This window comes from Coniophora puteana, assembly GCF_000271625.1.
Source record: "Coniophora puteana RWD-64-598 SS2 unplaced genomic scaffold CONPUscaffold_15, whole genome shotgun sequence".
Classification (NCBI taxonomy): domain Eukaryota; kingdom Fungi; phylum Basidiomycota; class Agaricomycetes; order Boletales; family Coniophoraceae; genus Coniophora; species Coniophora puteana.
This window is the reverse complement of record NW_006913067.1, coordinates 669,808-686,289: the sequence shown is the minus strand read 5'-3', so window position 1 is coordinate 686,289 and position 16,482 is coordinate 669,808. Positions and strand designations below refer to the sequence as shown.

At 52.4% G+C, this 16,482-nt stretch overlaps 5 protein-coding genes across 5 annotated transcripts; 3 read left to right on the top strand and 2 right to left on the bottom strand.

Annotated features, from left to right (window-relative positions):
- Positions 1–156: 156 nt before the first annotated feature.
- Positions 157–2,841, top strand: CONPUDRAFT_76987 (uncharacterized protein; the record flags this gene model as incomplete). The annotated part of the gene is made up of 3 exons (XM_007775752.1): positions 157–858; positions 909–2,326; positions 2,373–2,841. 3 exons carry the CDS (start codon positions 157–159, stop codon positions 2,839–2,841), a joined length of 2,589 nt encoding a protein of 862 aa, XP_007773942.1.
- A 69-nt stretch (positions 2,842–2,910) lies between these two features.
- Positions 2,911–7,178, bottom strand: CONPUDRAFT_76986 (P-loop containing nucleoside triphosphate hydrolase protein; the record flags this gene model as incomplete). Its single annotated transcript, XM_007775751.1, has 10 exons — positions 2,911–3,079; positions 3,139–3,793; positions 3,856–4,168; positions 4,222–4,857; positions 4,914–4,988; positions 5,043–5,523; positions 5,743–5,804; positions 6,556–6,755; positions 6,776–6,938; positions 7,077–7,178. 10 exons carry the CDS (start codon positions 7,176–7,178, stop codon positions 2,911–2,913), a joined length of 2,856 nt encoding a protein of 951 aa, XP_007773941.1.
- Positions 7,179–8,131: 953 nt separating this feature from the next.
- On the top strand, positions 8,132–9,538 carry CONPUDRAFT_85167 (ribose-5-phosphate isomerase). The gene is made up of 6 exons (XM_007775750.1): positions 8,132–8,245; positions 8,298–8,392; positions 8,455–8,651; positions 8,716–8,848; positions 8,917–9,111; positions 9,211–9,538. The coding sequence occupies exons 1-6, from the start codon at positions 8,215–8,217 to the stop codon at positions 9,388–9,390; spliced, it is 831 nt and encodes a 276-aa protein (XP_007773940.1). The 5' UTR covers positions 8,132–8,214; the 3' UTR covers positions 9,391–9,538.
- A 1,289-nt stretch (positions 9,539–10,827) lies between these two features.
- On the top strand, positions 10,828–13,462 carry CONPUDRAFT_93188 (kinase-like protein; the record flags this gene model as incomplete). The annotated part of the gene is made up of 8 exons (XM_007775749.1): positions 10,828–11,371; positions 11,444–11,861; positions 11,931–12,213; positions 12,274–12,513; positions 12,574–12,759; positions 12,816–12,890; positions 12,949–13,158; positions 13,220–13,462. The coding sequence occupies 8 exons, from the start codon at positions 10,828–10,830 to the stop codon at positions 13,460–13,462; spliced, it is 2,199 nt and encodes a 732-aa protein (XP_007773939.1).
- A 318-nt stretch (positions 13,463–13,780) lies between these two features.
- Positions 13,781–15,981, bottom strand: CONPUDRAFT_158722 (MFS general substrate transporter; the record flags this gene model as incomplete). The annotated part of the gene is made up of 9 exons (XM_007775748.1): positions 13,781–13,937; positions 14,017–14,133; positions 14,260–14,706; positions 14,761–14,982; positions 15,044–15,056; positions 15,134–15,219; positions 15,283–15,390; positions 15,461–15,480; positions 15,538–15,981. The coding sequence occupies 9 exons, from the start codon at positions 15,979–15,981 to the stop codon at positions 13,781–13,783; spliced, it is 1,614 nt and encodes a 537-aa protein (XP_007773938.1).
- Between the last annotated feature and the right edge of the window lie 501 nt (positions 15,982–16,482).

Below are 16,482 nucleotides of genomic sequence, written 5' to 3'. Positions count from 1 at the left end.
GTCACTCAATGTCATGTATACTACAGCCGAGTGCAACAATGTCAAGATCGTTTTGAAAGTATGTTACCTTCGCTGCGATAAGATGATCGGGAGCCCCAGGCTACAGTGCTAGCCATTGAGCACGACGTCGGAGCTCCTGGATAATATTGACATACCATGTATCCTCTCAGCTTCAATCCGCACGCCTTCGGTTTTGACAAAGACATCAACCCGTTCCAAATCTATGATACCGACTTTTCTTACGAGCAGCTAAGCCGTGCTGAGGAACACCGTGACACTGGTGAACTTGACCTGCTGGATGAAGCGTCCATTACCGAGGATCCTCACAGCGACAATGCTCATTCGACCTTCTTTCCCACTGATAACCCTACTATAGTTGCAAGAATGGAGGAAACTATCAACTTCATGAAGGAACGAGGCCTTGATGTTCCACTCTTCTTGTTGTATTTCAGCTGGGGAGACCGGGCCTGCATCCAGAGCAGCATCATTCGGTCTGCACGCACTGCACTGATGACAAGTCCTCTGCTCCCCAAAATACTCAGAACCTGGTGGAAACCACCCCGCCCGGTGGGAAGCACCAAGCCACGGCCTCAGGCTGCTCGCGTAGCCATGGAAGACTTTGCTTTCGAATGTGTCACCAAAACAACTGAGAAAGAGCTGCAAGACATCAGCCAGTCAACCCATTGCTCATCTGATGAGCTGTCGGACGTTGGGCTCACTTCCTTCACCCTAGAGGAGTGGAGGCTGCGTCTGAGCAGTCCAGGGATGAGCGGAACTCCTAGGCTGTGGGCACTGCTGCGTACACTTTCCCGAACAGAGTTGCAGGTTGAGCGGGAGACACAGAGACAGCCAGATTTTGTGAGTCCACTTCTTAGTGGATATGCTTGCATGCTCACTATATATGGTAGATGATCATCTCTATCATTATGCAAGTGATGTATTCGCGTTCACAGCACCACAATCTATGGCAAAAGATGATATCAACATACCTCCGGTCGCAGAATATCTCTGCAAAATCTCTTGACTTCCTACATACCCTGGGATTGACCATGTCCCACAAGTGGACGGTTCGAGCGATTCAAACAATTGCAGAGAACACCCTTGACGGCATTCGGATTCGCTTGAAGAACGGAGAGGAATTTGTTATCTCCCATGACAATCTGAACCTCGCGTTCAAGGTGTTCAATCAACGTATGAATAACCAATCCCATTTTGATTCTGGGACTTCTGCAACCATCTACTTCCAGCCTGACGCTCCCCCTACTACGCGTCTGTGTAACCGTACTTTTCAAGAGCACCGCAGGTCATCAGCGCAGCAAGGACCTCTCACCATCAAGGATATCTGGGACCTTGAACGAGCAGGTGCACCTTCACGCCGCTTGCGAGATGTTTATCGCATCTTGATGTACCTGTTTGACTCCCCTTCCTTCAATCTCTTGACGTACGATGGTCGCAAACACCCCCTCCTAGCCAAGCCTCCCCCTGTGCATCAGCTCCCCACTGGACCCCAGTACCGAACCGAGAAACACGTCCTTGGCACAGTTCACATAGAAGAAGCAAGCTACGAGGGTAATGAGAAGGTGATTATGCACTTTCTCAACGTACTAGGCCTCATTGGATCAACGGAGGAGAAGCAAAAGTTGGCTCTAGGGCAACTGTTAGTATGGACAGGGGATCAGCTCACAGCCGAGCGCATCCGTGGTCTCATTGCCAGCCATGCATGGGATGACAACGCCTTTGAACGCCTCGACTTCTTAATCCCCTCGTTTGGATGGCTCCACAACTCAATGACATTTGCTGCTTCACTACACAAACAATACCTAGGTACTACTGCCGGCCGAGGACTTCGACACGCATTCACCGTCTTAAATCGAAAGGGTCTCGACTCCGTCAAAACTCGAGGACCATTCCACCAACAACTGGATGAAGCCATTTGTCACGTCACCGAAGCTCGATTTCAGGATTGCTGGCGTGTTGTGACAGGTGCTGATGATCTTGCAGCTTTGCAGGAGAAGACGCCCGAAGAACTGTACAAATTCGCGATGGAGATACTTGATAAGCTGGCATCAGTAGATGTTCTCGAGGACTGGGACTCACAAGATGATGAAGAAAAGGACGAGATCTTTCGGGAATCCGTGCTCTGGAACCGGGATGCCTTACGATATATCGACCTTCAAGCTGCTATTAAAGAGGGTGATGTTGGTGTAATGGAAGATACTCTTCCTTACCTCTTATTCCGTTATTCCGGAGGAAGCAACAGCCGCTATGCCATCGAGATCCTGGAACTGCTTCACTGCCTCCAACGAGAATGGCCACCCGAGCTGAAGTACGTACCCATCTCGCCCGAGAAATTGTAAGCTAACTATTTGCAGAGACTATGTCCGGAGACGTGCGTGGCTCGTGAACTTGTCAGGTCACCCGGGTAAATGGCATCCTGTTGATCAGGCACAAGAGCATAACATCAAAGACCAGAAGGTAACTTACTCAATGCAGGGCCCCAACGCTTCATGGGAGGGACTAGACAAAATTGGACCCGCTGTTGCAACTCTGGGGACTGTGCGAAAACACCTTGAGAAACAGATACGCACATTGAGGCGAGGTGTTGCCCATACAGCACCTTCAAAGAATGCCGACGTGCAGCGCCTGAAGAATACTTACAAGTCATCAAAGGTGAATGAGAGACAAAACGGACGCATGGGACTCACGGAGAGCGATTGGGTAGTTGATGTTGTAAGCGAGGGGGCTATCCATCTCTTCCGGCGTCAAACAATGTCCAAGTGGTGGGCAAAGCGCAACCGTAGGCGCAAGACAACGGAGTTGTGGGATACAGATTTGTTGTAGGCAGGTTGTATCGTAAAAATGAACAGCAGTAGTATCGTATAAGTGAACCTTTAAGCTACTCGGGCTGGGCTATTTCGACGTTGACTGTCTCTTTGAAGGGGAAAGCGGTTGGGAGCGTATAACCGAAGGGGCCTGTGTATGAGGAGGTACGTAAAAGTGAACATTGAAGCTAGATTGCTGTGATGTCTGCGCAACTTGAATGGGGGTGACAAACCCTCCAGTTGTAGCGATACTGAAGCTAGGTAGGTGCCAGTTAGATAAATGCCAAACGCATGATACGATATCAAATAAGCGCACCAAGATGTACCAGGCGTAGCAGATTGGAAGTTCTCAATTTCATCTTCATGTGTTCGACGAGGTTTCTTTGAACGTGGCTTCGACGCAGACGCTTTTGGTCGACGTTGCGTTGCTTCATCAGCCACCTGGTCGAGCCGCTGAACCTCAGCCAGAAGTTCAAGACCGTACTCCTCCACGAAGGCCCATGCCGACCCAACAGCGCCGTGAAGGTCTTCCAGTGTTGTGAGTTGACGGTCACCAGATATCTTCTTCAGCGGCTTGTCGGGGAGCAATGCCTCTCCAGGCATGCTACAGCCCGGGTAGTCACGACGACGCATTGCAACTCGCCAGCTGCGGAGGCCATCGCGTACAATCCGGAGGCGATCTCGCGTTCGACGAATAGCAGGATGGGAGGACGTTGGACGCTTGCCGTGGCTGTTGGGCTTCTGTCCAGGTTCGTCCTCTACATCGTCCCCCTCGCTGTTGTCCTCGTCGTTCTCGCCATCTTCATCGCTGCTGTCGGAGTTGCCTCCGTCAAGAGCGTTCGCAGCCGTCGCGTCCTGTGGGTTCTCGGTTTCTGACCCCATAAGCATGTCGTTGATGGAGCCGGGCATGACAGCGCGTTGCTCGTGGATGGCGCGAGAGCGGCAGTTATCGCAGCAGTCGCCGGTGGGGGCTGCGAAGAGGGTTCTCAGCGTGAGAGGACAACTTAATGGCGGTGGGAACGTTTGCACTCACACAAGCGCCCACTCGGGTTGTCGAAGTACTCATCGGCAACGTCTCGTCTGCACCCTGTCGTCTCTATCCATTGGCGCAGTGCAGGCTCAACTTTCTTGCGATACACCTGTTGCTCCTCGCCATCACTCATATCATTCTCTCTTCGACGCGACTTCACTTTCTGCTTTGCAAGTACTGACTTCTCGACAAACAGGATGGCGACTGCTTGTATAGCACAACTTCTCCCCGCTCGACCAGCACGCTGAAGCCACTCCATCAATGATGAAGGTACTCCAAACTGGATTACGAGGGTTATATCAGGTATATCCACTCCCTGTTTCATTTTGAGCGAACTCCAAGCAAACGTTACAGTGATCCTGGGCTCACCATACTGCCAGCTGACGTCGAAATGAGCACCCTGATCTCTCCCTTCGCAAAACGCTCCATGACGCGTTTTTTCGTCTGCTTTCCACGCTTAGCTGTTAGGAAGTCGACGGAGTCATGAAGATGCACAGGAAACCACGGAGACTTGATAAGACGGTCAAAGATCTCCTCAGCATCCTTCCTGCGGTTGACGAATATGATAGCGTGAGGTAGGTCTTCAGGCTGCTGACACCCGGTGAACAGATAGTCTAACGCTGCGTAATCCTTGCTGCCGTCTATGGTGCGTATCTCTTGAGTAATATTTGGGCGGTCGTTCCCGAGGTTGACGTGATAGGACCGGCGAGGGTTGATATGAAGAACCGAGCGAACTGTCGCAAGGACATGGGGTGGCATGGTCGCAGAAGTGGCATACACTGGTAAGTGGAGTGGGATAATCGATCGAATCGCACCCAATTCATCATATGCAGGTCTGAACTCTGGCCCCCACTCCTCTATACAGTGCGCTTCATCAACCACTGCCCCGGCGAGATGCTCCTGAAAAGTTGCTGACGTCAACATCGAGTTGAATGGGCCGGGGCTCAGCACCATCTCTGGTGACGTGAAGACGACCTGAAACTCGGGAACAGGCTTCTCCAGTATCTATTTAAGAGGTAAGAACTCCAATCCTTGCTAGATGGTAGTGGGTATGGACTCACATGACGAAGTTTTGGAGTGAACGTCTCTCCGTTTACCACTGTTGCTCGCAGGCCCATATGCTCAAACCGGCGAGCCTGACGTACTCTTGTGAGCCTGTGCGCTCATCCGCAGTAATTCTGTGTGCGTACCTGATCATCTTCAAGGATATTTAGGGGTGATAACACGAGTGTAATCTTGTCGGTGCGAAGCATGGCCGGCATTGCAAAGCATAAGGTCTTGCCTGATCCTGTTCCCGCGATAACCGTGCAGTCGAGTCCAAGGTAGAAGGCCTCAGCACAGTCTAGTTGCCATGGATGTGGGGTGAAGCCCGTCCTTTCCTTGCATTTGTCGCTAAACTGTTTTCGAATGTCTTCAGAGGAGTATCCAGGAGTTTGGGATCGTCTTAAGGAAAGTATATGCTGAGTATTGTGGTGATCTATAGTAGATGGCAAAGGAGTGTGGGTAGTGTTCATTAGGATATGTTTATAGATGCATAGAAAGACAAAACGAGTGGGCTGAGAGGGCTGGAACTGGGCCGACTGGGCCCCTGAAGGAGACTTAGTGAAATCTTCGCCCAGCTTCAGCGCGTCGCCACCCCTTGACGCGCTGTTGTCCTCAACGCTCTGACATCTGTGACCATAACGCGTTATCTACGTGACTAATTCCCCGATTAATCGCTAATTTCCTTTCTTGCCTTCTGTCTGGTCACGCAGGGTATAGCTCCCCATCAAAAGTCCCCAGACGCTCCTGCGGAGCGGCCACACCCGAGGTACAGCCGCGACCCAGAAAGGAAGCGACTGGTTCGAGACTAGTGGTGAGCGCTTATGCCTTCCTGTTCAGTTAGCGTACCGCTTCTGATGAAACCTGGGGAAATATGTATGGCCGGAGTATGTGCGAGCTTTAGTTAGCCACTAGGATCACGGAGGTCGTCATAGAGAGCTGATAGGAGTGTGGGTGATCAAAGGTGCCGGATGACGGTTCCCAAGCTCACGAAGAAGCTGGCATATAAAAGGGCATGGGAGGAATATTTGCTAGTCTGTGTCTGGGCGCAGAGATTCGTTAGGTACGGACATCCGTTAAATGTTTCAGATGTTACGTTCAGAAGTGAGCGATAACTCGTATCTTCAAAATTATGGTAGGCTTTTGTTGACCTTTGTTTGACGTTTTGATATGGGGTTTTCCTTTTTGAGCTTGGCCTGCGATGCTTATCCCGAACAAATCCCGAACGTGGTAGAACGACACTTTGTTGGTGATACGTGCAATTATCTATGGTGCGTTTTTGTCCTCAGCTATGCCCCCGGGAAAATTGTGATATGCTGTAGCGGTGTGAGCTCGAGCCATTAATATTACTAACGTCGATAGAAAGTGCCGGAGCGTAGCGCGGCGTGTCTTGTATGGTATTATTACTAGACCCAACTATGCCGAAGATGTACCTAATGACACGCAACACAAGGTTCGTTGCGTGAAATTTATGTTCACCCTTTCCTAATCAAACCGAAGTATATACTGCGTGCGTGATATATCCTTGCCAACCTAATTGTGATTGAGTCCAAGGGGTAGCTGTGTATTGATAGAAAGTGCCGGAGCGTAGCTCGGCATGTCTTGTTGTCTATCAAGGAATACAACAGGGGACGTGAATGAGGCGAGGAATCTGGGTCGCACCGCGACCCAGCAACGATACCGAAAAGAGATAGTGAAGCCAAAGACGCTGAAATCTGTAGTAGCCGCGCTGGCCAGTAGCTCAGGCACATCACGTTTGGTTGAGGTGGCATCGGGTGGCATCATGACGAGAGCAGCTTTGCATAAGTTGGACTTGAAAAGTGGGACACGGAGTGCGACACGCGTGTTATTGACATGATTGGCTAGTATGAAACAAGCGTACGGGAAGGTGGCTTCCAGCGCGAGTCTGCAAAGGGTAAGCGAACACATAGAACCTTCCGCTTAGAGCGTAAGGCGTTGATTTGGAGCGCATACAACGAGGATTTGGCATGACAAGGTATATCAATGCGTTGAAAGGTGACGCCTATCGGCAATACCGTCTTAGCCTGTGTTTGCATTCGTAAGAGAAGTTCATGCGCTCGCTTCCAAACTATAGGTATTCTTCTCCAACTATCGGGGTGACGATAGCGTAACGAATGAGTCCAAAATTGTCGACATGACATCACATGTATGCGTGTACACACCTCAGCCTCGAGTTCGCGCCTTACGCGGTACTCTTCATCAGCCTTGATAATAAGGTGATAATCGTCAAGGTCCTCAATGATGAACGGCTGCTTCTCGTTCATTGTCACAAGGATCTGCTTAACAGCCGAGTCGCTACAACAATGACACGCTGTGAGCCACATTTTTTGGAGTATACGAGGCGAGCGAAGTGCCGTACCACGTAAAGAGGACGCCTATATGCGCCCGCTTTTAGCTTGTCACGCGTTTGACAAGGCGAGGGCCGCCAAAAACGGAGACATACCCTTGATTGCTCTCATGGCCTCACGTGTGCTGTGCAACTAGCCTGAATGGATGAAACGCAGGGGCCCAAGAGAGTACAGTACAGTATGGATTCGTCGAGGAAGTCAGCGTTTGGAGCCTTCCCAGATTCGCACAAGGCTGAGAACAGGTTCTCCAAGATTTCACGAGGAGTAGCGCGGAAGATGTTATCTGGTCCTCAATTCGTGATTTCCTTTTAGCGTGCGAGGGAGGAAGGCACGGGGATGATGAGGGTGGCGGATTGGAGAAGATAATGGAGAGCAGCAAGGAACGGCGTGTGGACGGTTCCCTGTTTCCTATTCATGCCGCGCGGAGCTGACGAAAGGGGTGACGAGAGACCGGGATGAGACCAGGACGTCTACGATGGGAGTCTGCTCTTCCTCACCTCTCCGCCAGTGCCAGACCACCCCCGATTTCTGCATCGCGATATCCCTTTGCTGTCTGCCTCCGAGCGTTCCGTGTCACCATGCCGCTCCCTGAAGCCGAAGTCCCGTACGTGTTCGTTTACTCACTCCCCTCTCCACACCCCCACGCGCGATCTACTAGCCGCCATATGATGGTTCCTTCGGGCTGTTCATCCGGCAAAGATGGAGTATCCCCCGAATTTTTTCATATCCGGACCCTTACTTAAATCGTGATATCTGACCGCGCCATCCTCCATCTGGTCCATATACCGTATACCGCCTTCCAACCGCCTCTGTCCTGGTCTCAACCGCCCACGAACACGGACTACATTTGAATGCGCGATCCTATATCTGCACTGGCCTTCACTCCCTCCTTTCCACCTGCATCTGCTCTTTCCCCAACTCCAGTCAAACCGCCATCCCTCGACCCGTAAACATGCCCGTCCCCACAGAGGTCGCCAGGATCAGTGCGTCGCTCCTAGCTTGTCCTGACACACTGATTCCAATCCTTTCTCACAGCCGCTCAAAGCGTTTCCAAGCTCACTCCCATCGAGTCATCTAAGCGCGCAGCAGCCTACATCGCCGTCGATAGGCATGTCAAGCCAGAACACAAGGTGCGTGCATACATCCCCATCATCGTTCACCACGTTCCGCTCATGCACCCATCCATGCGCAGATAATAGGCATCGGCTCGGGTTCCACCGTCCCCTACGTCGTCGAGCGCATCGTGCAGCAGGGCGCGGAGCTCAACAAGGGCCGCATATTCATTCCCTCCGGCTTCCAGTCCAAGGAGCTCATCGTGAGCAACAAGCTCAACCTCGGCGACGTCGACCTCTACCCGACCATCGACGTCACCATCGACGGCGCAGACGAGTGAGTCCCGTTGGCGGATAGACCATTTCGGAGGGGACGGGGTTGACAGGCGGTGTGTGCACAGGGTGGACAACGAGCTGAACTGCATCAAGGGCGGTGGAGCATGTCATCTCCGCGAGAAGTGCATCGCCGAAGCGGCCAAGACGTTCATCCTCGTCGCCGACTACCGCAAGAACGTTGAGTTCCTTGGTACCAACGTGCGTTCCTCCCTCTCCCCCTGCTCGCACGTACTAACCTAGCCATTATATCCTCAATCCATGACCAGTTCACCCCTGGAGTGCCCGTCGAAGTCGTCCCCTTCGCATACGCCAAGGTCCTCCAGAACCTGCAGCACGTCCTCGGCTCACCAACCGCCACGCTCCGCATGGCCAAGGCCAAAGCCGGACCCGTCGTCACGGACAACGGTAACTTCGTCATCGACGCGCCCTTCTCGCGAGACGTTTTCCGTGACCCGTTCACCGTGCGTTTTCCTCCTCTTTGCCCCCCTTTCTCCTCATCATGCACGCCACCCCATTGCCCCCTTGAGGCTGACGCTGACCTGTTGTATTCTCTGGCATAGATCATGGCGCGGATAAAGATGCTCACGGGCGTCGTCGAGGTCGGCCTCTTCTGCCGCATGGCCATCTGCTCTTACTTCGGCAACGAGGACGGGAGCGTGAGCGTGAAGGAGCAGGTCGGGCCCGTGGAGGACCACCGGATCGAGATGTCGCATATCCCCGCGTCCGAGCTTGACATATAGCCTGGTCGTCTTTAGAGTTTCGCTGAATCTCGTGGTGGCTATCTGTTCGTGCGTCTTGATGTAGACGTTTTGGATGATTGTATAATGTGTGTATTGTTACTAGTTTAATCATAGATCTCCTGCTATCGTGTCTTGATTTGAACTTGTTTAGATGGCGAACATTCGCACCGGAGGAATGGTTCGGTTGCTTGCTAGAATCACAACTTACATGGTTAGTGAAGCTTGAAGGTCGGCATTCAACCGTAAGAACGTTGCCGCATCTCTTTCACAAGCAGCATGACCCGCGCGCGGGCCAAGCGCCTTGCCCTTGTTCTCGCTTTGGTCAGTGCTCCTTGTCCCATACAAGGTAGCTTAAAGTTAGACAGTCAGAGGTTGACTATATAAACCAGCACGTATATATCGTAGTGCTATCTCCTGCCATTATTGCTCTACATCGAGCCTCCCATACTTATACCCTATGGCAACCATATGGCATGTCCTGACAATCCGCCTCGCACCTCCTTCGAACTTGTATCAAGAACATGCTAGTGAGCCCATGATTCGCGATTGTACTACTAAACGCTCGAAGTCGACCGTGGACGCGGATTGACTAGCTAGGTTGTTTCAGTGCCCGCTTGAAGGCGTCCATACGTGCGGAGGCGCCAAGACCCGAGTCGGAGGCTGTGCTGCACCTGTGTTTTGCTTCTGCCACCACCCTTGCTCCCATCCTCAGGCCAGGTTTGCCCACCGCGTATGATAAATGCCGCGATATTGAATTCGTGGGGAAGATGGATCTAGCCCAGGGCCCCTCCCTTGACGCTCAGCTGTCGACAGGTACCGAGTCCTCCGGTCCACTGTTACTACACATCTAGAACCGTTCCTCGGCGCTCCGAATCCTTTCTTTGAGTCTTCAGGTCAACCTTTTTAAACTCGTATACAAAGATGAAGTTAAAGATGAAGCGTTTATACAGCAAGCTCCTTATCTGCCAGTCCTCGTGCACTAGACGAACGCCGGCATAAAGAAGCATAGCGACCCCGTTACCAGTACTGCTGTTTAATGGGCGTCTAAAGCCTATCTTCGCCATCACCGCATCATGAATGCATGGGTATTCCGACAACAATGCTGTGGAAGAACATCCCCAGGCCCGGCTCCCCCCAAAGACTGTCATCACCTCTTCTCGCCTCACCCATCGACGTTTTCGTCGCACTTGAGCTCGCGGTCAGACACTTTGCAGACCTTGTATACAGATACGAAACTGTGCACTAGGTAAGTTCCAACTCTGCTCTTGGCTGTGTTCCTGGCTGAATCTCATGGCTATGCAGACCTGATAATCTCCCAGATTCTACACGTTCTCCGTGGTCTAGCGCTGCAGCCGTCACAGTCCTCTGATCGTCCAAATCTCATCCACATCGTGTCTCGGCTTCCATATCTTTCGTTTCCACAATCCCTATCCGACCATGTGGGCACTCGAGCTCATCGTCGATCCAGACGACGCATGGAAGAACCAGATGAGACACAGCATCGAAGAAAACCTGAGCTGGATGGTGCGCGCGGCCGAGCGGGACCTCCACGCGAAGCTCTGGGCCCAGAACGTCAGCGCACGGCGGCGGGACGCCTTCGTCGCGGAGCATCTGACGACCATGGCGTGCATCCGCGGCCGTGTCGAGGAGCTCGTGCGGGACGCTGTCATGCGCGAGCGCGTGAAGCGGCAGTGGGTTCTGGACTATGCAAGCAGGGATCACGCTCTCCTTAAAGCTCAGCAGGCGATGCTGGGTGCCATGGAGATGAAGCACTTTGGCAGCTACGATCGGATGAAGCGCTGCGGAAGCCCTTCACTCACCGTTGGACCAGAACGCGAGCCATCGATACAGCTCCACGGCTCTGGAGGTTCTATCGAGCATTCGCGTCAGACTTCTCATGCTCATGAGACAAAGTTTATCTTTCCTCTTTATTCTTCCGTAGAAGCTGCAGATAGTGCGCTTTTTGCCAAGGTATCCAAAGGTGCGCCTTTCCCGCTGTCTGGCCCTTTCATATATATACGCCAGAGCGTACAGAATATTCACATACTATCAGGCTCACCGAACACATGCGAAGCGGGCTTACGTGGAAGCATACATCTATCTAACGCCCATGTCGAACACTCGTCGTTTGTCGGCCGCTACGAATCGCCTATCGAGCTTGACATTCACGAGCACTGCATCACGGGTGCACAAGACCGGAAGGAGACAGAGAATGTTGGTTACGGCCAGACGCCAGCAAGAGCAGGGGGAGAGGGGAAAGCGCTACGAGCGGAAGGCAAGAGGAAATGGGATGGGGAAGAGAGCGCCTATGGAAATATCCAAAGGGTCAGGAGGGAGAAGAGGCCGCATCTGGGCAGAGAGGGCAGCATTGGTGGCGAGGGAAATACAGGATCGAGGGAGGATGCGCTAGAGGGAGAAAACCTTCTCGAAGACGTAAACAAGAATGGACCAGACACGGAACAGGGCTTGTGGTAGGTTCCAAAGTTCTTGCCTTGCATTCCCGCGCTACGATGAAATCATCGGCCTGACAGCACTCCCAGTCTCCTCCCAATTATTCCGGACCATCGACATCTTCAGGTATCCACCCACGACTCTCAACAACCTGGGCCTCTATCAGTAGCTCAGGAATCTCTTTCGGCTCGGAGCTCGGTGACAAAGAAGAGTGGGAGTAGTTTATACTTTCATCGCCTCTTGCGCTCTACAGGTTTCTCAATATCCATGAACGACCTGGTAGGAACCGTAAAAAACGAGTCCCCATCCAAGAATGTGTTGTCGTCTTCACGCGAAGAAGCCATCCAGAACCTCGTGAATGCTCTGTACTCTGTACGTTTGTTCTATTTGTGCCTTCTCTAACTGCTTGGGCACTCACGCTTAGCACCATAGGCGAAAGGATTACCACTTGAAGCCAGCCTGCAAGAAGTTCTGACAGAGGCTCTCTTCAAGGTTGCAAAAGACTCGGGACGGTATCCACAGCAGCTGCTAATTGACGATGTCGACATCTCTGATAACTCCCCCGTCGGTGTTGGAGGATTCTCAGAGGTTTACCGAGGGACATATCAGGCGGAAGTGGTCGCGGTGAAACGAGTGCGGTTGATAGAATCGGATTTCGATACAATATTGAAGGTGGCGTACCCTAGATTTGATACTATTTACAAGGGTGTGCACTGATATTTCACCGTGCAGGACTGTGCTAGGGAGGTGGTTGTCTGGTCTTGCCTGTCTCATGAGAATATCCTGCCTCTTCGTGGAGTCTTCCTTGGCGAATATCCGTCTGGCAGAGCTATTCTGGCGTTTGTCTCTCCATTCAAGGATGGGGGTGATCTGTCTCGGTACCTGCAAAGCAAAGAATCACCTGATAGACATTCTCTGGTGAGCTGGATAGAACGAGTATACCACAGTCGGTTGCTGAGCTTTACACGTAACAGATCCTTGACATCATTAGCGGCATCGCATACTTGCACTCGCAGAGGCCGCCTGTGATACACGGTGACATCAAACCTGTGAGTGTTGATAAGGGCCTCAATAAAGGCTCATGACCGACTCGGATTTCGTCCGCAGACGAATATACTTGTCTCTGCAGCTGGACGAGCCTATATCGGCGACTATGGCTTATCTTACATTAAAAACAGCGCGCGAGTACGCTCATTGAGCTCCCCTCGGCGTACTATGGGTAAAACTCTTCAGTACTCCGCACCAGAGCTCTTGACGGAAACCCCGCCTCTCTCTCGAGGTCGAGACGTCTTCGCGTTTGGCTGTTTGGTGTTCGAGGTGAGCGTTTCGTAGCGACGAGTTGTCAGGATAGTGATGAGGGTGCTTGTTCACCCCATAGATTTACGCCGGAAAACCTCCTCATACTGAGCTGCAGGGCGAAGGCGCCATTGTGTGTGCTGTCATTCAGGATAAGGAACTTGTCAGGCCAGACGGAATTGGAGATACATTATGGGACGTCGTTGTGAAGTGTCGGGAATTTCACCCAACGGACAGGCCCAGTGCCGAGGAAGTTTTGGAACTACTCCGGCTAAACCTCCGCAAACTCTGCCCTTCGTCATCTACTCACATTGTACACAGTTGACATCTCGAGACAGCCTATTGGTTTAATGTACGAAATAGTTGTATCTACAGTGTAGTGCGCATCTCGCTAATTGGTTTAACGTTACCATGGTGCCAGTCTTTCAACTCATGTAATAATTTCGGGCCCGTCTATTTCTCCTCTCCTGATTTTTTGGTTCACCCTTACAAAGTGCATTCTCAAGACCCACATCATCACCAAAAACACGCCCGCGGCAGAGATGCATATGGCGTATGAATACCTATAGGAAGGTCCCCATGATGTAGGCCAAAAGTACCTGCCCCAGCCGATTCGGTGAGTGAGTGTTTGTGATATATAACGTCATAGAATGACGTACGGGCCTACGACGTTCCCGAGCTGTGAGACACCGTTCACGAGCGCCAGAACGACGGCACGTTTGGCAGGTGGCCTTGGGAATGCATTACACGTCCATGTGTTAAAGACGACGAGGCCAGCGTACACCTGCGCCATCAGAAACCTGTCGGTTGAGATGCAGCCCAACCAAAAGATTACACTTGTCAATTAAATTTCCGAATGAAGATAGGATGTTAGCGCACAAGGAGATGTATCGCGCGGCAGTGTTCATTGTACTCATGGCGATGATGAACCCCACAATTCCTGCAAGCTCCGAGAAGACGATGTACTCGAAACGACGCTTCGTTCTATCCGAGTGTCTATAAAATCACGTTGCATTAGCAACTGAAATGATCGCCACATATCAATAACTTTTCCAAAGGGAGCTCAACAGAAAATACGGACGGAAATAAGAAGAGATCAAGTCGCCAAACACGAATACGTACAGCGCAAGCACAATCGCGAGCCCGCTCGCAAACATCCACGGCGGCGCACATAGCGCTAGCGTCGCCGTCGTCCCAAATCCGAGCGTGGCTGCTAGCGTGGGGAAGAAGATGAAGAACGACTGCGCGAGGAACTGAAAGAAGGCAGCGACTGCGAACCACCACGCCGTCCAATCGCTCAGTGCAAGACGCAGGCCGTGTAGCACTTCACGGGCCCGTTCACTGGCGCGTGTGCTGTGGCGCCCCTGTGGGATCGTCGAGGTGCGTTTTTCGGAGGGATCGGGACTGGAGTCGTCGCGATCTGAGACCCCCGCGCGCTCCATGCGCTCGATGGCGAGCGCGCGTTCGGCGGGGGAGAGCCAGCGCGTGTTATGCGGGAAGTCGGGGAGGAGCACGCATGCACAGAGCGCGAACAGAACTGTGATGCCCCCTTCGAGGAAAAACAGCCACCTAAAAACCTATGAGCTCTACAATCATGACGCAGGAGGCATCATGGTTGTGCACCTCCAAGCTGCATGCCCGAGCACCCCACCCATGCGCGCAAGTATACCGCTCGCGAGGAGCGCGCCCCACCCGTTCCCAATATAGCTCCCGCAGCAGAGCACGGCGACGCGCGCGCCGAGCTCCGAGGGCGTGTACCACCGCGAGAGGAGGAACAGTGCGCCAGGGTAGAACGCAGCCTCGACAAAGCCGAGGAAGAAGCGCACGGCGAGGGCGCCAGCGAAGCTGTCCAAGGGTTAAATTTCGGAGATGTGAAGTGGCGACGAGGGTATACGGGGAAGCGTACTTGGTGCATATTCCTGATAGTAAGTTCGGGATCTCAGTAGTGAGCAAGGCGGAGATGCATGATGTAGAGGGCGGGCTAATTTGCGCTCACCCGTCAGCGCTGAGATCACGCCCCACAGCACCGTACACAATGACAAGAAGACGGACGGCCGTTCGATCCACTCGATGAACATATTGCTGTGAAATTCAATGTTATTTCTGAGTTTGATCTCTCATGGATTCGAGAGGAAGGCGACGCACCACGGAATCTGCATGATAATGTACCCAACGAACAAAATTGACAGCACCACAGAGTATTGCTGTCCCTCAAGATGTAGGTCCTGCTCGAACCCTTGCAGACGCGCTGAGCTAACAGTGCAGAAAACAGGAGGCATTAACTCAGCATCTCCTGGTTTACGGCGAGACACATGCGGCGAACCTGATATTCGTTCTGTCGATCTAAACGGCCTTCAGCCGCCTGTACATCGGGAACAGAGGAAGACGCGAGAGACACACATAGTTCAGAATATAAATCAACACCAGGATCGCCATGCGTGCGTCGAGCTTGCGCACGAGCTTCTTCTCCAGCGCCTTCGCATCACCCAGACCCGGAATTCGCTGACTTTCACCATAGTCCCCGAATTCGAATCCGCTGGGGGAGCCACGATTTCTCGTGCGAGGGAGCGGAGGCGGACGGCTAATAACCTCCTCGACCGCTTCAACCTCCTGTTTCTCGGTCAAGAGCATGGTGCGCAGCGGTGACCGGGCAATTGCCCAGATTGACACAAGTAGATAAGGGCATACGGGATGCCGCAGGACCAAGCACGAGGTGATGGCCGGTGGCGCCTGCGGCGAAAGGGTAAACTTGTAGACGCCGGAGAGTGCCACCATCATCCCTTGTGACCTCGAAGACGGCGAACTTTGCACAGGCCTGTGGTCGGGTGTGCCGCAGCGCGGCATGTGGGGTCGAGGCGCCGCTATACTCGTCTATGATACTATACTTAGATTGAGCTCCTTCATCTTCGTCGAGCCTCAGGCTGGAGTGGGCCGGCGGTTGAACGCGATCATCATTGAGGTGTTGATACAGGACCGATAAAGGCTATACAATGAAAACCTGAGTCGGAATAGCCAAATCAATAACCCAACTGACAGTCGAAATTCACAAATCAAAGACGCACCTAAGCCTATGCCTAAGCGCTCCTTCGTCCTCGCAACAATCAAGTGCGTACATGGATGATATGGTAGGACCTGCGAAAGGCGATCTGTAACGTGGGAATTCGGCTAACGTTGGTGTAACCGACGCGACGGGCTCCAATTACCGTATTTTACTCTTCTTACCCGCACCTCTACCTTACTCGACATACGCGTACTAGATAATAGACGTCGTCCTTGTCAGTTTGGTCTTGCAGGCTGTCTTCTAGTGATAGCCGTTTTACCCATGGTATTAATCGTCTCGGAGTT